The sequence below is a fragment of the Equus caballus genome, chromosome 3, assembly GCF_041296265.1.
Source record: "Equus caballus isolate H_3958 breed thoroughbred chromosome 3, TB-T2T, whole genome shotgun sequence".
Lineage (NCBI taxonomy): Eukaryota > Metazoa > Chordata > Mammalia > Perissodactyla > Equidae > Equus > Equus caballus.
This window is the reverse complement of record NC_091686.1, coordinates 42,682,365-42,708,932: the sequence shown is the minus strand read 5'-3', so window position 1 is coordinate 42,708,932 and position 26,568 is coordinate 42,682,365. Positions and strand designations below refer to the sequence as shown.

General features: G+C 40.4%; 2 protein-coding genes across 7 annotated transcripts in view; one reads left to right on the top strand and one right to left on the bottom strand.

Annotated features, from left to right (window-relative positions):
* UBE2D3 (ubiquitin conjugating enzyme E2 D3) overlaps positions 1-12,744 on the bottom strand; it is a 71,342-nt gene extending 58,598 nt beyond the window's left edge. For 3 of the 6 annotated variants that reach the window (XM_070263340.1, XM_070263342.1, XM_014738630.2), the window contains exons 1-2: positions 12,463-12,744; positions 7,882-7,970 (exon numbers count right to left, since the gene is read on the bottom strand). The gene's annotated coding sequence lies outside the window, so the exon portion shown is untranslated. Of the gene's footprint in view, positions 1-7,881; positions 7,971-11,334; positions 11,550-11,839; positions 12,161-12,462 lie in introns of those variants that run through there. The other 3 variants (XM_070263345.1, XM_070263343.1, XM_070263344.1) reach the window with 3 other exon arrangements.
* CISD2 (CDGSH iron sulfur domain 2) lies at positions 12,091-26,253 on the top strand. The gene is made up of 3 exons (XM_023637629.2): positions 12,091-12,514; positions 23,707-23,921; positions 25,516-26,253. The coding sequence occupies exons 1-3, from the start codon at positions 12,412-12,414 to the stop codon at positions 25,603-25,605; spliced, it is 408 nt and encodes a 135-aa protein (XP_023493397.1). The 5' UTR covers positions 12,091-12,411; the 3' UTR covers positions 25,606-26,253.
* Positions 26,254-26,568: the final 315 nt, after the last annotated feature.

The following is a 26,568-nucleotide window of genomic DNA, read 5'->3' as shown; positions in this document are numbered from 1 at the left end:
CAGCCACATGAATGAGCTCAGGGAAAACCAACAGAAAAACTTCCTAGCCAAATCACAGCATGGTAAGAAATAGTAACATTGTTGTTTTAAGGCATTAAATTTTGGGGTAGGTTTGTAATGCAGGAATAGATAATTTGGGGGAAAAAAATGTTCCTTTTCCCTTGTTACCTAGCTCACCTATTAATCTATAGTCTGTTGTGGTAGAGACCACTCTTGTCTCTCAATGTCCTTTCTTCTCTTCTTCCTTTAGTATTAGAACCCCTAAGTTTTAGCTTGGTGTATGACCACACAGCTAAGGACCTATATTTCCTAGCCTCCCTTGAAGGTTTAGCCATATGACTACATTTTGGCCCATGGGCTCTAAGTGGAAATGATGGCTGCAACTTCTATGACAAGCCCTTAAAAAGAAGAGGTGTACTCTTTTTCCACTTCCCCTCCCCAGATATATCATGGCAGGAGCTGTAATATAGCCATTTAAGGCCGTGAGACAGAAACCACATATTGAGTGTAGCAGTTTAACAAGCTAGAAGGAGCCTGGACCCCTAATGCCTGGAGCTGCTGTATCAGTCCTGAACTGACTATCCCTAAACTGTATGGAAGGGAAAAATACACATCCATCTTAAGTCATTATTATTTTGGCCTTAGAGCAACCAAACCTATATCACAAGTAATATGTATTTTCTGTTATTTCCCCCAAATAATTATATACAAATTTATGTGTATGTAAATATACATTTACAAATATAAATATTTTGATTGTATACACACACACACAAATATCCAAACATTTATATGTGTTGATGATGTTGTTTTACAGGCTGGGATCATATTATACACATTTTTCTCCATCTTATTTTTTCTCATTTAGCAATATTTTGTGGAAATCACAATCCAAATCATATGCTTCAATTCATTCCTCTTGATAGGATTCGTAAGCTGTAATTCATTCAACCACATTGTTTTTAAAAGCAAAAGACTGAAAACAATGCAAATGTCCTTCATAAGGGCTGGTAAAATAAATTTCAGCATTCTTGTAGTGGAACACTATGCAGCTGTTAAAGGATGAGGAATCTCATTATGGAGCTAATTAAATACCTGTAAGAGCTATTGTTAACCAAAAAAATGAGATATGGAACATAGTACACATTATGATAATCTCTTTTAAAAAAGGGAGAATGTAAATTTCTATTGGTATAAAAAAGCTCGGGGAATCATCTCACACCTGTTAGAATGGTTATCATCAAAAAGACAAGAAATAACAAGTGTTGGCAGGATGTGGAGAAAAGGGACCTCTCATACACTGCTGGTGGGAACCTAAATTGGTGCAGCCACTATGGAAAACAGCATGCAGTTCCTCAAAAAATTAAGAACAGAAATATTATATGATCCAGCACTTCCACTTCTGGGTATTTATCCAAAGAAAATGAAAACACTAACTCAAAGAGATATCTGCACTCCTTGTTCGCTGCAGCGTTACATGCAACAGCCAAGACACAGCCGCACCTGAGCGCCCATCAACGGATGAATGGAGAAAGAGGATGTGAGATGGACAGATATAATGGAATATCATTCAGCCATGAAAAAAGAATAAAATCTTGCCATTTGTGACAACATGGATGGACCCTGAGGACATTATGCTAAGTGAAATAAGTCAGACAGAGAAAGACACTGTATGATCTCACTTATATGTAGAATCTAAAAAACAAAAACAAACAAAAATACAAGCTCAGAGATACAGAGAACAGACTGGTGGTTGCCAGAGGCAGGGAGTGGTGGGTGAATGAAATGAGAGAAGGGAGGTACAAACTTCCAGTTATAAAATAAATAAGTCATGGGGATGTAATGTACAGCATAGTGACTACAGTTAATAATACTGTCTTGAATATTTGAAAGTTGCTAAGAGAGTAAATCTTAAAAGTTCACATCACAAGAAAAAAAAATTCTCTAACTATGTAGGGTGATGGATGTTAACTAGACTTATCGTGGTGACCATTTCACAATACATACAAATACTGAGTCATCATGTTGTACATCTGAAGCTAATTAATGTTGTATGTCAATTATACCTCAATTTTTAAAAAAACACCATGGCAAGACGACAGAATGCAGAAGGGGGGTGGAAAAAGCTCTGAGAAGGTACGTACATGAGAAACTCATAAAAACAGTTGTGGGATGGGTGGTGTTGGCATGGGAAATGGGCGGATGGAACATATGTGGGGGAAACTTCAACTCAAAACATAAATCTATCTATGTAGATACACACACACACCATTTGAATGAACTGCCTACTCAAAAAGAAAGGAAAAAGAAAAACCGTTCCTACAGTGACTTCTCCCATTTCCTTCATGTGATTCTTGTCATCAGTTTCCCTACCCAACCCTCTTCCTCCAGCGGGAGAGGCCCACCTCACAGCACCTTGCAAGCGCCCAACTGGACGCACGCTTATCTCAGCACCCGGCAGACAGACACACCACAAATGCTAGTTGAATCATAAAAATGGTTTGCCAATTTGTTAGGCCTAAATGCCATCTCACTATTATTTTAATTTGCATTTTCCTGATTTCTCCTGATTCTGAGAATCTTTTCACATTTGGATTTACTCTTTGCTGAGTTTATATTCTTTGCCCACTCATTTTTCTGTTGAATTGCTTGTTCCCTTGCTGTGAATTCCTTTTTTCTTTTTTTTCCCTGCTTTATCTCCCCAAATCCCCCCTGGTACATAGTTGTATATCTTAGTTGCAGGTCCTTCTACTTGTGGCATGTGGGACACCACCTCAATGTGGCCTGACGAGCAGTGCCATGTCCACGCCCAGGATCCGAACCAGTGAAACCCTGAGCCACTGCAGCAGAGCTCACAAACTTAACCACTCGGCCATGGGGCCAGCCCCCCCTTAATGTGAATTTCTAAGAGCTCTTTGTATATTATAGATGTTAAACCTCCTTGCAAACACTTTTCTAAATTTATTGTATATCTATCAACAACTATGTCTATATCTTTTTGCACACAAGTTTTTCTTTAAATGGACATATGTCTTTTTTGAGAAGAATGTGTATTTTGCCATTGTTAGGTGAAGTATGTGATAAATGTCAACTAGATCCAGTTGATTGATGGTAAGACACAGTTCAACCACATCCTCACTGATTTTCTCCCTGCTGGATCTACTGATTACTGAAAGAGGGGTGATGAAGTCTCCAACTGTAACAGTGGATTTGTCTGCTTCTCTTTGCAGTTCTATAACTTTTTTGCCTTAGCTTTTTTTTTTTTTTTTTTTTGCTTTAGCTATTTGAATGCTCTGTTGTTAGACGTACATATGTCAGAGGTGGCTGTATCTTTCTGGAGCATTGACCCTTTATCATTATGTAACGCCCCTCTCTATCCCTGATAACTTTCCTTGTTCTGAAATCTGTTTTGTCTGAAAGCAACTATGGCTTTCTTTTCATTAGTATTAGCTTGGTGGATCTCTGTCCATTCTTTTAATCTATCTGTGTCTTTATATTTAAAGCAGATTTCTTCGTATGGTTCCTGAGAAAATGGAGAATTAGTAAGCGCTGTGGACTTCCTCTCTTCAAATCAACCCCAGGTTACCACAGAGACAAGGCAGCAACGGTTTGAGGAATAAGGTCAAAAACTGTGAGGAAAGCCCAGTTAGGCTTAGGAGCAAGTTCTTAAGTATTGTTCCTGCCACTCCCCCGCATTGCTTTGGGACAATCAGTGCCAGACAGCTGATTGCCCCAGAAATCATCAGCAACAGATCAGGCTTCTCAGTGTAGAGTAACATAAAGACTCTGTTGAAGTGAGTTGCTGTTGAAAAAGAACGTGGGCTGACCAGATACTCTAGAGCTTGGGACATTCACTCCCCTGCTCCTTCCCAAACCTCCAAGATTGTGGTGGATTACAGCAGCCTTCCGCTGGAATATGATTTTCAAGGCAAATGCTGTCCAAAGAAACAGTAGCAGAGACAGCGTACTCGAGTCCTGGCGGGGCCTGGAGCTCTCTGCTCTCGAACCCTCACTCTTGTGGAAGGGATAAAGCTAAAGTCGGCCCTTTTGCTCTTCCAACACATCCATTATCAGAAAGGGTAGTAGAGAACATGCGTTTGTGAATCAAAGTACTTAGACACCAGAGGAGTATGATCACAATATAACACAACAAACTAAACAACAAATACCAACTGAGGCAGGATTATAGGAACAGAGATACAGATGAAATTTTTAAAATTTTGCAATTTAATAATTTAAAAAACAATTCAATTATTCATTCAACAAATTTTTACTGAGCACCTACCAAGTGTCAGGCACTGAGGATTCATCAGTGAACAAGACACACAAAAAGCTTGTGTAACTTACTTTCTAGTGGTGGGAAATGGCATGAGGGACAGAGATAAAAATATACAAACAACGAAATACCTAACTAACAAACCATTTTAGAATGTAATATGTGCTATAAAAATAAAGCAGGGTAGGGGCTGGCCTGGTGACACAGTGGTTAAGTTTGCACATTCTGCTTCAGCGGCCGGGTTTGCCAGTTTAGATCCCAGGTGCAGACCTAGGCACTACTTATCAAGCCATGCTGTGGCAGGTGTCCCACATAAAACAGAGGAAGATGGGCACGGATGTTAGCTCAGGGCCAGTCTTCCTCAGGCAAAAGAGGAGGATTGGCAGTACATGTTAACTCAGGGCTAATCTTCCTCAAAAATAAATAAATAAATAAGGCAGGATAAGGCAGATTGAGATTGCTGAAAAGGGTCACAATTTTAACATGAAACTAAGCCTAAATAAGAGTCAAGAAGATGCTGAGTGGCAGGTTAATAACATGTGAAGAAAGAACAAAACATCATAAAGATGTCACGTGAGAACATCAGGTATGAAAATATGAATTTAAAAAACATTATAGATGGGTAAATAGCAGGGTGGGTCAGATTTTATGATGCTTTTGAGGTACAGAATTTTAATATTTTTATGCAGTCAAAATCTCTAGATCTTCTTGAGGTTTCCCATGCTTTTGTGTTTGGAAAAAAATCTTTATCTAGAGATTGTTTTTAGCTTTATTAATAAAATATTCTAAATTTTAAAATAATATTTGTACATAGTAACAAATTCAAACAAAATAGCAAGTTACAAGACCTCATCAACTCTTCCCATTCTCCTTCCTATAGAAGTAATCATTTTTCTATGTAACCTTCCAAAAATTTTCTACGTATAATCAAATATGCGTATATACATGTTTTTAAAATTTATAAATAGGATACTATACACATTTTGCGCAGCTTGCTTTTTTACCCCACACATATGGATCTACTCTAGAGATTGTTTTAAATGACAGAAAAGATTTCATTTAGAAGGCAAAATTAGAGATAACAAAAAGATCAGCAGTTGCCGGTGTTTGGGCAGGCTGGGTAGGGATGAGTCGGTGAAACGCAGGGCATTTTTAGGACAGTGAAACTATCCTGTATGATACTATCATGCTAGATACACGACATTACGCATTTGTCAAAACCTACAGAACTGTACAACACCAAGAGTGAACTCTACTGTAAACCATGCACATTAGTTAATAATAATGTATCATTACTGGTTTATCAATTATAACAAATGTACCACATTAATGCAGGACATTAGTAGGAGGAACTGAGTATATGTGTGTGGTGGGGGTGTCAAATGGGAACTCTCTGTATTTTCTCCTCCATATTTCTGTAAACCTAGAACTGCTCTAAAAAAATCAAGTCTATTAAAAAAAACTTCATTTAGAAAAGCTATAGTTAAAGCTTTGCATAGGATATTTTAGAGATGGAAGCTAGGGGTCAAATGGCAGGCAGGTTGTTGCTATGGGCCAGGCTAAAACGACCAGTACTAAGAGCAGACGAAATCAGTCTGAATAGATTGGCTAATACCAAAGAAAACTGCACCTGAGAAAGTCTTAAGTGGAATTTAAAGTTTCTGATTTAAAGAAGTAATCTGCCAAAAATAGTATGTTAATCAGGAGTAGCAAAAAACAATAAGCTTAAGAATTATGAGAATAAAAGGGAAATGTGGGGCTGGCCTGGTGGCCTAGTGATTAAGTTTGCACACTCCACTTTGGCAGCCCGAGGTTTGTGGGTTCAGATTCCGGGAGCAGACCTATGCACCGCTCATCAAGCCATGCTGTGGCAGCATCCCACATAAAGAATAGAGGAAGATGGGCACAGATGTTAGCTCAGGGCCTATCTTCCTCACCAAAAAAACGAGAGAGAGAGAGAGAGAGAGGGAAATATGGCTGAAAAGATGTGAGTAGCCAAAATTAACATGTTGAATATGTTATTTTTAAGTTAAGAAGACATGGAAGAACCAGGAAATTATCCATCTGCTGTTTGGCATTGCTTATGCTCTTAAATTGTTTATTTCCAGATTTTTATAACCTATATATTTTCTTAACAAATCAGCCATTAAAAAGATATTATTGGGTGCCTTGAATCTGAATAGCATTATTCTATACAAAACGCAGCTCTCTGTGAGTTTACAAGCTTAGAGGCAAAACATAAAAAAAAAAGTTAGATGATATAAATCAAGATATTATTAAATCTCAAATTCTATGCACACCAGTAGTATAACAAAGCATTAGTTAGATCCCTGTTTTCTTTAATGCCTCGTTCATCAGCACTCGGAGTAAGCCAGTTCCACAAACTTCTGAGGTGAATAAGAATCTGCCCTATTATTTTAATCAAGATTACAGTAAGCACAGAATTACTAAAACAAAAAAGGTGACTTCCAAAAAAAAAAAAAGAACTTCGAAAATCTATAAAATTAAGCTTTTTATTATGTACGTATACATGTATCTATGCATATATTTACTTAACTGAATCTTTTTCTAGTCAATGACTGCAAAAGTGGCATCTCAATCTACACTCACAGAATTACAGGGTATAAAGGGTTTTCAAAGCTCACTCTATTCTACCATGTGTCTTAAGGAATTTTCTATACGGCAATTCTATATACTGCTTGTTTTTAGTGCCACAGAGTCTTATGGAAGATGATTTTAAAATAGTTTTACCATAGGTTATTAATTTACAGACACCAGTTTTGTTTCTCTACTTTTGCTTTTATTTCCAGTTTGCTGCATTTCCTCTTAAAACTGTGAGTAAGGCAAGGCGGTTAAAATGCGGTTCCTCATAAACAAAGGGGGAGTATAATGTAAGAATGTCAAACATCAAAATCATAATACTCTTTTTGATGTTTTGTTTATCACTTAAAAAAGTTTGAATGACTAAATTGATAGGTTTAATAAAAATTCTTCTTAAAAATGTGCTTAGTTTCTCATGTAATAATCATTAATTTAACCCCAAACCATGGCCCATGAGGGTAAGCCTCAATTTGTTCAAACATATTAGGAGTTCACAATTTCACCTTACTGTTCAAAATCATCAATCTGTAATTCCTTTCACCTCTCTCTTACTTTGGGTTTCATATTTCCTTGATCACATATCCTACTTTTTCTTGGTTTAATCCTCATTTAGGTGGTACACATCCTTCATTAGCTTCTTGAGAAAGGATAAATGGAATGTACATTTTTTGAGACCTTTTAGGTTTGAAAATAACTTTATTCCAGCCTCACAATTGATTGATAGCTTAGCTTGTATAGAATACTAAATTAGAAGTAATTTTCCTTCAGAATTTGAAGCACTGCTCCATTATCCTTTCCCTTTCAGAGTGGCTGTTGAGAAGTCCAACACATTCACCTTTGCAGGCATGACATGAAAACCGCTTTTTCCTCTCCATAGACTTGCACAAGCCACTCTTTGTCTCTCTGCTCCTTATCTTTGTATAGTAGAGTAATGGGAGATGGGAGATACACAGAGAAAGAGCTCCAGCAATCTGCAGGGGTCCCCTTAAGCATTTTATACTTACAGCAATCTTAACGAGATCCCCAAGAGCCACAGGTGATTAGGAACGACACTTGATGGCATCATACTGACTCTGCAGCCCGAGGGCAACCACTGTAAAAGACAAAGCAAGATGCGGCTATAATAAAAAAGATGTGCTGACAGTGAGGCAAAAATAATAATTACGATGACAATAAAAAATAACACTACTGTGCACGAATACATGCCAGGTACTGTTTCAATTGCTTTCTGTGTAATAATTCACTGAATTAGTATATACAATACAACCTTAAGAGGTAGATATTATCTACATCTTCATAGGTTATATAATTACCCTGGCAGAGCCAGAATTCTAGTCCAAACAGTGTAGCTCCGGAGTCTGTGGTCTTAACTATTATGCTATACTACCTTCCAGTAGTAGATGGTAGTAGTTTTTTGTTGTTTGTTGTATTACTTCTAAATATCTTTTCTTGACAACATAAAAAGTTGGCAAATCTATGTTGATTTTCTCAATTAAAAAATGTATTGGTTGGTGAAATCTAAAAGCCTGGAAATCACCAGTTGCCAGGGCCAGTAGAGAGCAAGAAAATGAAAACTTGTGAGAAGGCAAGTGCGGGAGCAAGGTCTTGGAGGATGAGCTCTAGAACACGGAGGGCAGTGAGGTGCGAGCAGACACTATGTGTAGGAGGAATTACAGGCCCGGTTAGAGCTGACGGTGAGGAAAGCTTCTCTGGTAACTAAAAATCAAGGTCATCTGAGCTCAGAATAAGCCTGGTAGTAACAATTGGAATGTTTAATAAGCAAATAAGGTAGAACAGTGAAGATGTGGAGCAAGTTTTGTGAGGATTGGGGAAAACAAGTCAATCCAGGAATGGATGGACAGACTAGAAAAACAGAGATGGTTTTGACACTAATTATCTTGATGAAGTCAAAGACTAAGTTTAGTGGGAGTAAGGGAGTAGAAGATGGATAAACTAATGCATCAAGTTGTGGTCAGAAGGGAGTATTTCTGAATTTCAGATCTCAAAGCAAGAGTAAAGGCTCATTCATTGATGATGATGATGAAGATAACAGCCATTCATTAAGCACACTAAACAAATTAATTATATCTAGTCATAACAACCATTAATATCAGTATATTACAGAGGAGAAACTGAGGTCTTAATGAATTTTCAATAAAATTCAAGTTTTTTTCATAGATCTTTTTTTTTCTTTAGGAAGACTGGCCCTGAGCTAACTGCTGCCAATCCTCCTCTTTTGGCTGAGGAAGACTGGCCCTGAGCTAACATCCATGCCCATCTTCCTCTACTTTCTATGTAGGACACCTAGCACAGTATGGCTTGCCAAGCGGTGCCATGTCTGTACCCGGGAAGTGAACTGGCGAACCCCGGGCGACCGAGAAGCAGAATGTGCAAACTTAACCACTGTGCCACCGGGCCTGCCCTTTTCACAGATCTTCAACAAGATGACTCTGAAATTCATACAGAGTAGAAAAAGACTTGGCATTTCCAAGACAATTTTAAAGAAAATAGGTGGACGTTAACTGTTCTCAATGTCCTGCTGGGTATTAACACATTATAAAAACTTATGAACTTATTATAAACATTTACTATAGAAGCTGTAGCAATTATGATAGTATGGTAATGTCATAGAGGTCATACAAATTGATCAATGGAAAAGAATGAACAATCCATATCCATGTGGAAACTCTGTGTGGAAAACTGATTTGAGATCAGTGACATTACAAACCATGAAAGAAAAGTTAAACTATTCAAGAAATGCTGCTAGAACAATTAATTGCTCATACATAAAATAAATAAAATTAGATCTCTACCTCACGCACAAAAAAATAGGTTGATTAAAAACCTAAATATGAAGAATAAAAGTTTAAAACTTTTAGCAAAAAAATAGAAGAGTATCTTTGTGATTTTGAAGTAGTAAAGGCTTTCATAAACAAGACTTTCAAAGCACAAAATAGAAAGGAAAAGATGAATAAATCTGACTACATTCAAACTAAATTTCAGTATAAGACACCACAAACAAACGTCAAAGACAAGGTACAGACTGGAAAATAGGCAACCAATATAACCAACAAGGTATTATTATCCAGAAAACATAAATCAGTGAAAAACATGAGCAAAGTGCTAGCAAAATAGGCAGAGATGTCCAGGAGGCATTTGGAAGTAGTACAGAGAAATCCAGGCTGGAATAGAGACTTGGGCTACCCTAGCTTTTGATCACATTTGAATTAATGGGACTAGACGAGCTCACAGAAGGACAGCATGTGAGGCAATCTGAGACCTGCACTAACCAGGACACAGAGGAGGCCGAGGATCACTGATCCTCACTCAACTTCTTAACACTAAATAATAACTCCCTTAACTTTATTCACATATTGATCATTTTGTCTGGCCTTTTCTGACCATAAAGTATCTTTATGTCTTTTAAAAACGGACTCTAAATATAAGCAATAAACGCTAATAAAAGCAGATTTTGTTGGACACTCTCAGAAGGTGGTCGGATAAACCTGTCACTTCTATTTAGAACAATATTATCTTCAGCCCTCTGTTTTGTGTACTGCCAAGAAGGCAGGCCTGTGGAAAAGAAATGCAAATTTAAAAATATGAATGAAACAGGACTAAAAAAATTTTTTTTAAAGATTGGCACCTGAGCTAACATCTATTGCCAATCTTTTTTCCCCTTCTTCTTCTCCCCAAATCCCCCGGTACATAGTTGTATGTTCTAGCTGTGGGTCCTTCCACTTGTGGCATGTGGGACGCCGCCTCAGCGTGGCCTGACGAGCGGTGCCGTGTCCCCGCCCAGGATTTGAACCCGCAAAACCCTGGGCCGCCCACCCGGAGCGCCAGAACTTAACCACTCGGCCACTCTCTAGATATACTTTCTAGATATTGATCTGGGTGGTGGTCACATCAAATCATACATTTGGCACTTGAGCATTTTACTTTATCTCTTGAGGTATATATTTTTTAATTCCTTTAAAGGAAACTTCCTAGAGGCCTTAAAAATCTCACTCAACACAGCTAGTCTTGCCCTTGTCAAGATGACAAAGCCTCTAAAGAACAAACACTCAGTGGCCTTCTCCAAGCTTTTCTTCCCCTACCGTGCCCCACTCCCAGCCCCGGCCTGCCTGAGCCGTCTCCTGAGGACGCCTCTACACCCGATCCGCGCTTGACGGAGCCGCCGCGGGCCGTCCCAGGGCCACCACCTTCGGGACGAATAAGCTACGGGGTCCTCGTTTAACCAAACGAAAAGCTCGCTCCGAAAAGGAAATTGAGAGGCGAGTGCAGCGTAGACGCCGACCTTTCCAGCATCTCTTCCACACTGCCCTAGCTCAGGAACACGACCTGTATCTAAACATCTTCAGAGACGTCTCATTTTAACTGTACGTTAACAATTTTCAACAGGGCAAGACGAGAGAAGAATCGGTTTATCTAGATTTCAAGGCACTCTTACTGACCTTAATTTTTTAATCAAGGACAAACACAAATACTAAATGTACACAGTCCAGAGAACGAAATGTTGCTTAAAAAAATTCCTTCTCTTTCTCACTTTAAAATGAAAATACGAACGCAAAAATAAAACATGAAACGTATTTATGCCACTGGCTGCCACAGTACGTGCCACAGCAGGAAAGGGGCCCCGCGCAGCCGGCCGCCTCGGCCCGCGCGCTCCGGGGCTCGGCCACCCGGACTCCGGGGCTCGGCCGGCGGGACTCCGGGGCTCGGTCGGCGGGGCTCCGGGGCTCGGCCACCCGGACTCCGGGGCTCGGCCGGCGGGGCTCCGGGGCTCGGCCACCCGGACTCCGGGGCTCGGCCCGCGCGCTCCGAGGCTCGGCCACCTGGACTCCGGGGCTCGGCCGGCGGGGCTCCGGGGCTGTCCTTCCGATACCCCCTTCAGCAAAAATATGACACAAAGTGACGTCAAGGAGGGTGTGCCAAGGGAGTGAAGCTGTCTCCTCTCACCTTTCAATTGTTTAAAAGAAGTTAATAAAAATTAGTAAAACGTCAAGATCTGCACGGAGACTTGAGTTTGAGCAGAAGCCGGGAACATAAACTAAAGGAAACCCTGAGGTTCACACTCTTCAGCACTTTCCCGGGGTCAGTCAGCCGAAGAAAGCGCTGTCTGCGGAGGCAACGGCAGCGCTGCGGCCGCCCGGGCCGGGCGGAGGGCGGGGCGCAGGCCGAGGGCCCCGCGCCGCCGGAGCGCGCACGGCAGAGACAGGCGCCAGGAGACGCTCGCGCGCCCGCCGTCCAGCCCGCAGCGCCCCGCCGCCGGCCGCGCTCGGACCAGGCCCCGGCGCAGGCCGCTCCGAAGCCCGCCGCTCCGGCCCGCAGCCCGCGGCCGCGCGCCCCTCGGCGTCCGCGCACGTCACTAGCCCGCAGCCAATCGGCGCCCGGCAGGTCGCCTCTCTTCCCGGGCCCCGACCCCGGCCCCGCCCGCGCCCGCGCCCAGGCCCGGAGCCGGCCGGCAGCTTCCACGCTCGGCGCAGGCGCGGGAGCGGCGGGGCTCGGAGAGCAGCGGCCGCCGCGCGAGGATGGTGCTGGAGAGCGTGGCCCGCATCGTCAAGGTGCAGCTCCCCGCGTACCTTAAGCGGCTCCCGGTCCCCGAGAGCATTTCCGGGTTCGCCCGGCTCACAGGTAACCCCGCCGTCAACGGCTCCCCATCCTTCCCAATGCGGGGGTGGGGGCGTCTGGAAGTCCCGGGCCGAGGGGCAGGGCGGAGCTCGGCGGGGCACGTGGCCCGTGAGCCCGCGCGGCGGGGGCGCGGCCGGCCGGGGCGCGTGACGCCTCGCCGCCCGCTGGTGGCGCTTGTCGCCGGGGCGGGCTGCGCCGGCCCCTCTCCTCCTTCCCGCCGCCCTCGGCAGGCTGCTCGCTCGTCGTGGAGCGGGAGGAGTCGTCGTCATCTCGGGCGCCGGGGTCAGGGAGGCCCGGCTCCTGGCGGGGCGGCGCTCGCGGCGCGTGGGCGAGAACGGACGGACGCGGCTTACGTACGTGGCAGTTTGGTTTAGGAACAAAATTGGAAGATAACCTGCGCTCCTGTAGGAGAGAGTTGACCCACCCTAGGGCGTTTGAGGTCGCGTGGAGGCAGCCGAAGTGGCTCGAGGTGGAGGAAGGATGCAGTAGCCCGAGCGTGTTCAAAGGCTGCCGTGACGCGCCAGCCTTAGAAAGTGAGATGCAATGAATACACGTAACGTTCTGTACTTAAGCTCTCTCCTTTGCAAAAAGATCCACAACTCGGCATTTCACATCCAAACGATGAAAATTTCCCGGATGCCATCAACACTTGGAAGATTTTGTTGGGTTCTGGGCATGACAGTGTAAGTGAGATGTTTGCAAACTAGGCTCAGACTGACTAGGATGGTGAGGGAAGAAAACCATGTTGCCCCAGCAGACGTGGAGCTCCTGCGTCCTGAGCGCCAGGGAGTGTAAGCATGAATTAAGATAATTTTGAGGCAAACAGAGTTGCTTAGCCTGGAGCAGTCTGGAGATCTGTGGTCGCTGACTTAAAATACAGCATTTGGAAGGCCGACTGAAGAAGCTCTGTCTGCAGACCGAAAGACAGAACTAGGACCCAATCAGTGACCGTTATTTGGAGATGGATTTCGGCTCCAGTACAAAGATGATGTTTTTGTTTTAATGAGAGAATACTTTCCCCAAACAAATAGGGTGCCTTGGGAGATAGCCCTTCTCAGAAGTGTTTTTAAAAAGGCAGTCTGGTGGTAGGTAGGTGTAGACGGGGTGAACTAGGTGACTGAATTATGGTCAGAGACAGTTGCCCTGTTGAGAAATGGATTGTGAGGTTTTAACATTTTCACATGTTGAAAGGGTTTGGTAGAAAGCATGGTACTGAATAATAAACATTAAAAGAAACATTGAAACATCAGAAGCAACATAAAAGTAACATGAAAAAACTGTTTCAAATCAAGTGTTTATAAACGTCAAAGTCTTCTTTTGATCCTACTAGTTTATTCTGATAGAATTGCAGCAATTATGTAAAATGTTGACTTTTCCCGTTATCATTTCTTTTACTTAAGTACTTTACATATTTTAATGTTTTCCTCATCTTGTTCTAACAACTATATAATCTATTTTAGATTAACATTACAGGAGGCCTAATCGTTCCCCTGCAGCTGGAAATTTGTAATGTTTATATATGTATTTTTTTGATTCATAATGTTCAGTGGTAAGTAGCCATAAACCAATTGTTTTCTTTCTCTTTGAATTATACCCTTATATCTATTGACTAAAATGGTAATACTGGGTCCAACGAATAGCATTTTGTGACACTTGTTCCCAGTTGCCAACCTACCTTCTTAATTTGCATAAATTAACTGCTGAGTTTTTAACAGTCAAGAAAAGAAAAAATCTCCTTCCTCCCACCCCAGTCCAGTGTAACCTGAATTATGTGTATTGATTCTGAGGCTGGCTGGTTTTATATTAGCTCTAATTTTCTGTAAATAGAGTGTAGTTGAAGCCGATTAGAAAGTATGATTTTTTATTTAATGGCTGGAAGATTTTAGAAGTGTAGGGTTTTTTTCCCTGAAGATCCCTACTGTCAACAAATGTTTAATTCCTCCAAGAGGCATTAAGGAAACTTAACCTAAACCTTTTCCCCCCTTCAATCAATAATATATAGCAACTTCCTCTTCAAAGCTGTTAAATATTTAACATGAGGACTGATTCTCAGAAATAACGACGACCGATAAATATCTTAATAGTACGTATTTCATTTAAGTCCCAATACATTGCGTCTTCAGTTTAGTTCTCATTGTATTGTTTGTTTAGGAAACATTAACATGTTTGTAGTAAGTGCTTTATGAAAAAAATAAAATAGTCTGTTTCCTGCTGGACAATGATAGTATAACAGTTGCAAAATCTATTTTGGAGCACTATGGATAACCACTTTTCATTCTGAGTCTCCCCTTCGGAACAGATTGTAGTAGCAAATGACATTTGGCTCTCTTGAATGAGCTACTTGTAGAACCCATACTTAGACTTTTATTGAAGCAAAAACTGGGAAGATAACTTTTCAGAAATTGTTTAAAATGTCTAGGAGATCAAAAATATTTTCATCTTCTGTCTATGACAATTAGAGTAAAAAGAGTTACAGTTCACATTATCTGTGTTTTCTTCGCTATATAGATCCAGTGGTTTTTAAAAACTGACTGACTCATGATGACTCTGCATTCTTAGTAAACACTTGGAGATCCTTAATTGCCATGCAGTGTTTACAGACAATCGTTATCTATCAGAAACAACTTAACTATCTTTGTTTAGGTCACATTTTTAAAAGTGAGGCTTTTAAGATAAATTTGGATGATTCTGCTCTTTGGAAATATAGTCTATTTTAATACTTTGACCTTTAGAAAAGCTTTCCCTGTCGTATAAACTTTTAAAATAGAACAACAAACAAATCTTCCCATTCGAAAGTCAGAAAGCAGTTTACTTCTAGACTTAAAAGCTAGCTATGAAACTTCGAGAATAGTAGTTCTCACACTTGAACTAGTGTGCTTCTTTGCAATGTAAGTTTTACTCCTAAAGACAAAGCAGTGAATCCTAGACTGTCATAAGATTTTTCCCGGAGTAACACAAAGATGCCAAAGCCGACAGCTTTGAGGGCATTCACTTTGTTTATCCAGAAAGGGCCAATTTTGAACGAAAAATTTAGAAGTGGAACAGAGTTGAAAGCATAGCCACAAAAAGCCTTATAATCCAAGCTTGTTCCTAGCAGCCTTCTTTATAGTAGCCCCAGGCTGGGGGCAGCCCAGTGTCTGCACAGATTATGGTACATTCGTAGAGTGGAGTGCTGGTCAGCAATGAAAAGGAACAGCTTGCTGACCCATTGGATGAATCTCAAAAACCTTATGTTGACTGAACAAAGCTTTGGTTATAGGAATCAGTGGGAGGGCGATAGACTAGAAAGGGACAGGAGAATACTTTCTGGGGCAATGGAAATATTTTACATATTTTTACAGGTTCTCAGTGGACCCTAGAGTCACAACTCAGAGCTAAAACCCCTAAGATCTCTTTATTTTACTGTATGTAAAATTGTACCTCAATTTTTTTTCAAAGAAATGGAATAAAAGGTGAGTTTTCTCAATAGGAAAGTATAATAAATCATTAACTTCAAACGAAAGAGTTGTGTTTATTAACATATAAATAATAAAGGTTATTTCTGAAAGATTGAAAAATTTTATTCTAGAAAACTTTTTTTGAGAATTTGGGAAAATGTTTACGTAGTTACTATAAGTTGTAAAAGTTTTCTTCCCACTTCCTGGTTAGACCAACTATATTTAAAAGTCAGTGTAATTAGGGCCAGCCCCATGGCCTAGTCGTTAAGTTCAGCACACTCCGCTTTGGTGGCCTGGGTTCAGTGCCCAGGCTGAAACCTACACCGCTCTGTTAGTGGCCATGCTGTGCTGGCAGCCCACATACTAAAAAATAGAGGAAGGGTGGCACATATGTTAGCTCAGGGTGAATCTTCCTCAGCAAAATAAATAAATAAATAAAATTAAAGATTATACTAGCCTTTGTGGAGACAATTTTGATCTCATTATGACATTTTCTTTTCATGTAACTACTTTGCAATTTGAAATTCCTCAAGTCATCAGGTATTTATTGAGCACTTACTATGGGCCAGGCAATGTTTTAGATACCTTGATGCTGTTCTGTTCACAATAATGAATGGAAAAAAGATCTTAAAATTGATTATTAGTTTTGTTTTATTGGCCCTTTGGTCCTGAGTAGTCTGTATTAGGTTTTAAGTGGTAATAGTAAAGCCATCCGTTGAAAATATTTTACTTTTTACGGTTCAGAAATAGAAGTCATTTCTGTGTCTTAGTTGTAAATGATACATAAGAAAATATGTTATAAAATTATCGGCAACCAAGTTGCCAGTATTATTTTTGTGGTATCATTGTATGCAACCCTTTGAAAAGGAAAAAAAAATCCGTCCTAGTTCCTTAGAATAGCGATCCATGAGATCCATTGTGCGTCTATGAGTGCTTCTAAAAGTGTTTTTATCACAGTATTTGTTTAATATCTTGATCTGGAATAGTGTACTTTAAAAAGTTTTTGATTGTCGTTTTTGTTTATATATCTTGATCTGGAATAGGGGGTGACAGTTAGCCTATCTATAGATGATTGAATCTGCCTCCTCTCGACTCTAGCTCTCTTTCTCTAAGGAGACATTTTCTTTTAACAGTGTCTACTTTCAGAAAATGTGTTAAAATTGCTTGCTACTCAGGGACTTTGAAGTGTTCTTTGCTGTCTAGATTTTGTTTCTCTGAGGGTGCCGGTTCTCCCCTCCACCTCTTTAGTCTTATTCTTTATCTTAATAGTGGGAAATAGAATACCATTGCAAAATAAATATTAGAATCCTGCTCAGTAGTAACAGTACTAGTGTGGTCTGCCTTTTTAAAATTAGAAACATAATTTTTTGAAAAATTGGAAACAGGAAAATTTCACTGATAGAGGATAAAGTTCTATCAGAAGTGAAAATTTTGAATTAAGGGAAAAAATTTGAGGAAATTCAGCTTTGTTACATTCAAATGAGGAAACAAAATGTTGCCTAACTGGGTGTTTCAATGATTGAACATAGTTGTCAGCTAGTTCCATCTAGTTGACTTAATTACACCCCCAAATGCATCTCTTTCGCTCTCCAACCCCTGATCTTCTTTCACTTTCGTCTTCTAATTCTGGCTCGTCTCCTAAAACCCTTGACACTTCTCATAGAGGCACCTCCTTGCTCCGGGGAAACAAAGCTCTCCCTCAGGAAACCACTTGCCCAGAGCTCTCTGGTCTCTCTCCTTGTCTCGCTCAGATGAGGGGACAGAGACAGTTGCGCCTTTCAGGCTCTGCAGAGCCGCCTCCACTCTGGAACCGTTCCACTCTTTCAGAGAAAGCTGTGTCTCTGCCATCCATCAGGATCCCTTGCCATTTGCTGTTGTCTGTTGACCTTTAATCTCTCCCTTACATTCTTTAAGGATGTTGACACCTGTTTTTCTCTTTTTCCTACAATATTGCGCTGTCTTTTCCTGCTTAAAGCTGCCCTTCTGAGATTGTTTTGTTTTGTTCTTTAATTAAAAGCCAGAACCTCCATACATCTGGATAATGAAACTAGAAATCTAGGGATCGTAAAGGAGCTTCACTTCCTCCATTTACCTCATGCTCCGTACTTAATCAATCACCAAATCGTATTGATTTGACTACTGAGTCAGTGGTTCTTAAATTTCAGGTCGAGTGAGAGTTGATCACAGATGTGCTCTGAGATCCTAGTGAAAGCTCTGGCCCAACTACTCAGAAGGGTGTGCGCACACGCACACACACTGCCAGGCAATTGGAGGGGATCCATGTGTCCTCTCTGCTTTAGCAGCCGCTGCCTTAGCTTAAGCCCACGTTATTTTCTTCTAGGTTATTGCGGTGGGTTTCCAAGAGGTTGTCTTGCCTCTTGTCCTCCCACCGCCATCTCTCCTCTTCTTCCTTATGTTTCTCCATTAATGCGTCTTCCATCTCATACCAGTGTGATTTCCTAAGTGAATAATTTTTTGACATTTAATTGAGATATTTGTTATAAATATTCAGAATATATTTCTATATTCAGATTAGTATTCAGATTTTAATATTTAGCTATTTTAGTGGTTCCCTTTTATGCACAGGTAGGTTATTACCTGCCTGTTGTGTATCAGAGCTTTTTATGATCTGGCACCTGGTCTTTCTACTGTCCCTCTCCTCTTTGACTATTTTCCTGCAATACCATGGTGCTTAGTTTCCCAGACTTTTCTCATATGTTCTCTCTCTCTGCGTTTCCTTTGCTGTTTCTTCCGTTGGAATATAACTCCTCCTCCCATCTGCCCATGGGCTCCTGTTCTCTTACTCATCTTTCAGAAACGTGTTTAGGTGTCCCGTCCTCCCTGTAGTCTTTGCTCGTCCCTGCAAAGAGTTAATCACTCTTCCTCTACATTGCTCGTTTATGATCGCACATCCTATACAGTGCCGTAATCCTTTTTTATAGATCTATATTCCATACCAGATCAAAAGCTCCTTTGGGCTGGGGACTCTGTCTTTGTAATTTTTGTATCTTCAGTACCTGTCACATCACCTCTGTGAGGTTTTATAGTTCTTGAAGGGGCTTAAAGTTTTTTTCTTGAGTACTCTAAACGGTCTTCCTGTATTTTAATTTACACTGTTGTCATGTGTAAGCCATGAACAAAGACAAACAGGCCTAGACTTAATAGACGTTACCTCAGATCCTGGTTTCACGGAGCACAAACTCAATTCAGCCAGCGTTTACCGAAGTCTTGATTTATGTAAATCTGTTAGAGGATAGGGAGTTAGGGATCTTTTTGTGCACTGGGAGAGGAGGCAGCTGTTTACATGACTGTAGCTTCGAGGCAGAAAGCTTTCTTTTGCATAGTGCTCTATAGTTTTTACAGAGCAGTTCCAACTCCATTTACTCATTCCTCCCAACAACCCTGTGAAGTTGGAAGCGACTTTGCATGTAATATTCCTTGTGCCTTGAAAGTTCTTCGCAAGTCTTTGAGCCCCTAGCTTCTCCTCATTCTGTAGGTCTTGGCTTAAAGGTCCAATTTTTAGAAACCTTTCTGACCCCCTTACCTAAAGTTGTGGCCCACCCACCACTCTGCCCCTAGGTTAGTCTTTCCCTTTCATATCATCCTGTTTATTTCCTTCATGGCTCTTGTTACAGTCTGGCATTATTTATTTGTTTACTTGTTCTTTGTGCTTTCCCCTTCTAAGACATCTATGCCATGAAAGCAGGGACCTGACCCATTAGCCTGTATCCCTGGCACCTCGTGCATATATGGAATGTGGTGGGTACTTGTATTGTCGAACAAATGAATGCATTATTGTTATTCCTGTTTTGCAGACCAAAGAACCCAGACTCCAAGTATATGAAAGCTCAACAGGCTGCACCGTAAATTATGCTTCAGTATAAAGTAAAATAAATTGAGCCAGGCATTACTGAGTAAGCACTGAGGATGCGGCGATGACCCAGACAGAGAAGGCCCCGCTCTTGTAGGTCATCTCTTGCAGTGGGGGACATGATAGGCACACGCATCTTCCCAAAGGATATTAAGAAATTGGGACATGCTTCTGATAGAATATTAAGTGAAAAAAGTAGGATATAGACTATATACAATATGGTCTCAGTTTTGTTTTTCAACGATTTAAAGGATATGTATTTATATTGCACACCAAAAAAAAGACAAGGTAGAAATACGATAAGATATTACCAACTTTTGACTGGTAGGATTAAAAGTTATTTTTTATACTTTTCTAAATTTCCTAAAATAAATGCTGTTTTTGATAATCCTAAAACAATAAAAATAAAAAATATACTGTACAAAATATACATTATACCTAGGAGTAGGTAATAGTCTTCGCTTCACAGTGTCTAAAATACCTGTAATAGTTCAACATACATCAAACGGGTTCATAGGGAATAGCTAGTCTTAAAAGTTTTTAAAAAATTTCTTGTTCTGTATTTCATATTTCTTCACTAAAAATCAGCCTTAATAAATATTCTTAAAGTGATTTTAACTGAGTTTTATAGGCTGTATTATTTTCCTTTATAAAGCTTTTCTGGAGTTAAATTGAAGTTTATTGTCTTTAGAAAGTAGATTGCACTGAGCCCGCTAAGTCATTCCTTTGCCATAGAGACAGTAGTGCCTTCACCACTGTCTTACTGTAGAGTAGGGCTTACCGCGGGACTGTGTCAAAAGAACATTTTCTGAAGTAGATTTTAAAATAGTATTCACACCATTTGTTCCTGGAGACTTGTGGGTTCAGATAGGACATGCTCAATTTAAGAATCTAAGTTGAGGTTTTCGTCTTTACATCACATCCATTTACTCTTTGACTTTGAGTCGTTTACCCTCTTGTGACTTTTTAATTTTGTAACATACAGAATAATACTTAAGGTTATTCTACATTCAACAAACATTTGTTGAGTAACTGCTATTTCAAGATATTCTACTGGATGTCGGGGCCACTAGCAATCTGAGATATTCACTGCCTGATCTAGAAGTAAATAAATCATTACAGTGTGGTGAAGGAGAAAGACTGACGTGGGCTCTGCGTTCATTCATTATATCCCTCCGTAGGCACTTAGGGGTGTCTGTGCTGTTCCAGGAAGAGCAGTCCACGGCTCCTTTTCTTACAGGCTGGTGGAAGAGTCCACTTTATAAACATAATAGCAGTGTGATGAACATGAGGAACAGGGGCCTGGAAGCACAGGAGGAAGTGATTCACTTTGATTTGTGAAACCAAGAAGGACTTTTGGAGGAGGCATTATTTGACCCCTGTCTTAAAGGGTCCACACAAATGAATCAGGTAGACCAGAGGGAGAGGGGCATGGCAGACCGGAGGAACTCCTTACACAAAGAACACAGGGAGGCTGCTACTAGGTAATGGCTTTGTGGCTGCAGGTGCGTGAAGGTGGGGCTGTTTGTGGGAGCTGACGCTGTCTGAGGAGCCCGGCTGTGCTGGAGATGGGGCTTTACAGAAACGATGTCTATAGCAGCACCATCCCAAACTTTCTGTGAGGATGGAAGTATCCTCTGTACTGTCATGTGGCTGTGGAGCTGCTGAAGAGTGACTGGTGTGTCTTAGAAGTGGAATTTTGAATTTTGCTTAATATCAATTTATTTAAATTTAAATAGCCACATGTATGTGTTAATCATGTTTTTTATTTTCTGTATTTTATGATGCTTTGGACATGTTGGGGGCCCTGCTGACTAAGGAGAACCTGCCCCCACCAGGACTAGCTAGTTCCTGGAGACAGCAAACAACTTGCCTGTGAGCACGTCTTTCATGTGCAAACCAACCAGTCCAAAGCCACAGCCACCTCCTCTCCTCTGTCTAGGTCACTCACCCAGCCAGTGGTTCCCTGCCCTGAATCACCTGGGGCCAGGGAGAGAGAGTTAGAGACCACGCCACAGCCTAGAGCCCACTGAAATCGTTCAGGCTATCCAGTCCTAAACTGTTTATCCTGCCCTACCTTGCCTTTTGTCTGGAAACCACAGTAAAGGCTTGTGCCCCTGTTTTCCTCTCCTTCCTCCTCACCAACCCTGGTACTTGCCCATGTGGCCCTGTGTGGCACGGGGTGCCCCCTCCTCTTGGGAACTGTGAGTAATAAACTTTCTTTCAAGGCAATTGTCTCTGTGTCTGTCATTTTACCATATTGATTAAAACAAAATCCCAGCTGCAAATCACAACGGCGTGGCTAGTGGCTGCCATGTTGGATAGCACAGATCTGTAGATAGGCACCTTCCTATCAAGAAACAGGTGTTTGTCATTTCCAGAACTTCAGTTCATTGCAAGGATCTATGTGGCGTGTCCCCAGTCAGGTTTGAGAATAGAACAGCCAGCATGACAGGCAAGATCCGTATCCTTACAGAGCTTCATTCTGTTGACTAAAAGACTAGATCCCCAAAGATATCTACCATGTAGCATGGTCAAATTGAGTCAGCAAAATGTTTTTTCAGAGGAGTTGCTCCCAGTCTCCATAATCTCTTAATAAAAGCTACTCTTCATTGTCTGTCTGGTTTTCGCCGGGGACTCTTCCAAGTGCCATACGTGTGTAGATAGGTTTCATTTAGAGCTCCTAACAAACCTTTGGCATGGTGCTGTATCAAAAATAGTTTCATTTTGGCAGAGTTGGTGTTAAGCCTGTCTTTCTTTCAATAGTTAAATGGTAGGAATAATTATCTTTGGAGAGTAGTTTTACCAAGAGGAGAAGAGAGAAAATTTTAGGCCTGTTGGTTTAATTCATGGTGATTGAGAGTGAGCTTTGGTCTTACTGTCCTGGACTAAACCTGCTTAAGCCACAGTTTACCCACGTGAAAAATGAGAGTAACAACAGCAGCTGCCGAATACAGTGTCTACGCTGACACGGCGTCAGATAATGCAGTTGCCTCTTAGTGTAGTCTCTTCATTTACCACTAGCATTTATTACCATGCCTTGGCAGATAATCTTCAGTTTTTTTCTTGCTGAGCTGTTTCTACATAGTGCTGAGCAAGATGTCAGGTAGGCACTCTGAAGGATGTCAAGTGATAGCTGCTTAAGGACAGAAGGGGGTCCCTAAGAGCCCAGCAGGTAGGGCACTAGCCACATCTGATAAATGCATGCTGAGATGTTTATCTTGGTTTCCTGGTGTGTCTGTCTTCACAGGCATAGGGACCATTTCATTTATAGCATTTATATTCCCCATCCCCCAAGTCAGTGCTGAGCACGACAGACGGCACGTAGTGAACACTTAGGAATAAGGTGTGTCCAACGATGAGAGCATTCGGTATATGAAAATTTCAATTAGTTCTTTAAAAATAGTAGCTTTTAACATTTAGGTGTTTCTTTAGGAATCACTATGCCTTACTAAAAGATGTCAATTAAAGCATTGAAGACATGTTCTGTCTGAAGTTATCTATCAATGGTAAAATAAAGATAGTCTATTGTATGATTTTAGACACGGTGGAAACATTTTATAAACCTATAACACATATCACACATTGAGTTTTGCTTATAATTATGGTGATCATAATTCCTGAAATAAACACAAATATACTTAATAAAGATAATGAGGTAGGATATTTGATATAGGACCTAGTTCTGAAACTTGTTGTCCAGTTTCACAAGTCTCAGAGTAGCCCACAAATTAAACAAGGTGGTCCTAGGTATAGGTGGCTTGATTATCTTATTCATTGACAGTTTTACAGAGTAAGTAAAGAATAGGGAAAGAAGCAGCTGGAGAAGAGGCAGGTATTTGAGCCCTGTGGCCGCACTGCACGCTGACCCATCTGTGCCTGTTCAGTTTCAGAATGGCTCCGGTTGCTGCCCTTTCTCGGTGTCCTTGCGCTACTCGGCTACCTTGCAGTGCGTCCATTCCTCCCGAAGAAAAAACAACAGAAGGATAGCTTGATTAATCTTAAAATACAAAAAGAAAACCCCAAAGTGGTGAATGAAATAAACATTGAAGATTTGTGTCTTACCAAAGCAGCTTATTGTAGGTGTTGGCGTTCTAAGACGGTAAGATGTCCATTTATGCGGACACTAACGTTTCGTGCAGTTAAAGTTGTTCTGCTTCTTAAATCCCCAGTTTTGAGGTTCTATGAGATGGGAGATTTTTCCGTGGTATTCAGTACCGAAAGTCTATTCCTAAATTAAAGTTTGCATTTTCTGATTGATACTGCCTACATTAGAAGAGTTAGAGCAGCAAGGAAGGATAGAAATATGTTTTCACCAGGTTCAGCAGTTAGTAGAGTAACAGTAACTACAGTCCTATGTAGTTAATGTAAAATATACTTACATTTTGAGATAGGACATAAGGTTTCGTGGAAAAGAGCATATGCTTTGGAGTCTGAATAAATCGTGTTCAAAGCTGATATCTTCTACTTACAATATGACTTCGATGAGGCAAATTAAACTTTAATCTCTAATCTTCAGGGGTTTTTTTTGTTAAATCATATAATACATCAACATCACAGATTTTTGAGGACTTGATGGGATGATGGATGTCTTGTGCCTTATATATATATTATGAGCTAGTAAATGGCAGCTATAATTAAGGCTGATTTTTTTTTTAAGATTTTATTTTTCCATTTTCTCCCCAAAAGTCCCCCGGTACATAGTTGTATATTTTAGTTGTGGGTCCTTCTAGTTGTGGCATGTGGGATGCCGCCTCAGCATGGCTGGACGAGCGGTGCCGTGTCTGCGCCCAGGATTCGAACCAGCGAAACCCTGGGCTGCTGAAGCAGAGCATGCGAACTTGACCACTCAGCCATGGGCCGGCCCCATGGGTGATTTTTAATGTGGAAATTAAAAGGAGGAATTAGGAGCGATGAGTATTGTAAGTAGTTGATGAGATCTGTTTTCTACTGCTTTGATCATAGGTTATTTGAGGAGTTAAGTACAATAATGTTTATCACAGCATCCTTCGTAATAAAATTTTAGAAACAATCTAGATATCTGATAATAGATAGGCTTAAAGGTGTGATACAAATGATGGGATATTAGGAAGCCGTTACAAATTATATTTTTAAAGAATAATGACATGAGCACATGATGTAATACAAGTAAGAAAAACATGTTAAAGTATGATCCCAGTTTTGTTTAAAAGAATACACATAGTAAATGCAGAGGGAAAAATATACCAAAATGTTAATTATCATTAATCCATGAGTGGATTTTTTCAAAAATATTTAAAAATTTTTTCAAAAACATTATAGTATACGTGTTTTATAGTAAGAAAACAGTATAAAATATTTTGAATTTAAATTACATTCTTTTTAAATAAATGAAGAGGTGAGCTTAAATTTAGAGCTCCACAGAGAACAGGAGCTTATTTTGATCCCCTTTTAAACCTGTTTTGTTGACTCTCATGAAATCAAAGCTTTTTATTTAAGATGTAAACCCAATGATTATTGAAAATGGTTAGTTTTGCTGTGGTATTGGAACGTAGTTAGGTTAAATGTAGACTATGTCTATTACTCAGGGAAGCTATCTGATGGGTTTTTGTTTCTGTTTTCAAAGTAATGTGCTTTCTTTATAAGAGCATTTCACAAATATTTCTACTTGTTGAATCGTATTTAAAATAACACTTGTCATTCGTTTTCCTTTCCAGTTTCCTGCCTGTGATGGTTCACACAATAAACACAATGAATTGACAGGAGATAATGTGGGTCCGCTAATACTGAAGAAGAAGGAAGTATAATAGTTAGGAATTAGGATTAAATTCAGTTGTGTGCTGTGCAATCTTATAACAGTGTTTGTTCATTCTTTGTGTATAGAAGATGTTTCAAATGGTGGTCTTAAGTATTGCTACTGGTTGAATAATTATTTCTGCCAATTTATTTTCTTGCTACACTACTTTTATATTTGATACTTTGTATATTCAAACAGTCATTTATATAGAAATTGTGCAACTCTTTCATTTTGACTTCAAAGAATTGATGTATTTTCCTACAATAAAACCAACACTTTTGATTTTAATTAATTGAGAAAATCTGTTTTTGGCAGTGTGTCCAAAGTTATTTCTTTGAGTATCAACATTTTCAACAGAATCTGTACTTTGAGTTTTTCTCTCTACCCTAGTAAATATTTTTAAGTTCTTTTCTGTGTTGATCATTTGAAGTGATTTTTTTTTTCCCTTTTGGCTTTCGACACTCCATTCTTTTTAGATCAATAAGAAAAATACTGCTCTCAAGAATTACTTGAGTTTTCAGAGTTAAACTCTTTGTTTTATAGGGATTGTTGTCTGATAAATATGTATCTCAATTTCAGAAAAGACATGAACTGGATGTAAAAAGTTCCAACAAGGAACACTTATTTACATTATTAAAGATTTGTTTACTGTGCAAAAGGCTTGTTTGTGTCTGTTCATTTGTGGGTTGTAAGTACCTTGAGTCGTTTGATTGAGTGATGGTAGGGTGGGGTGGCAAGAACACTTCATGAGCTGCATTTGAAGGTCAATTAAAAGTAAACATAAAGGGGTGCCGGCCCTGTGGCCCAGTGGTTGAGTTCGGGTTCTCCGCTTCTGAGGCCTGGGGTTTTCCAGTTCAGATCCCAGGCGCGGACATGGCACTGCTCCTCAGGCCACGCTGTGGCAGCGTCCCACATGCCACAGCCAGGAGGACCCACAACTAGGATATACAACTATGTACTGGGGGGCTCTGGG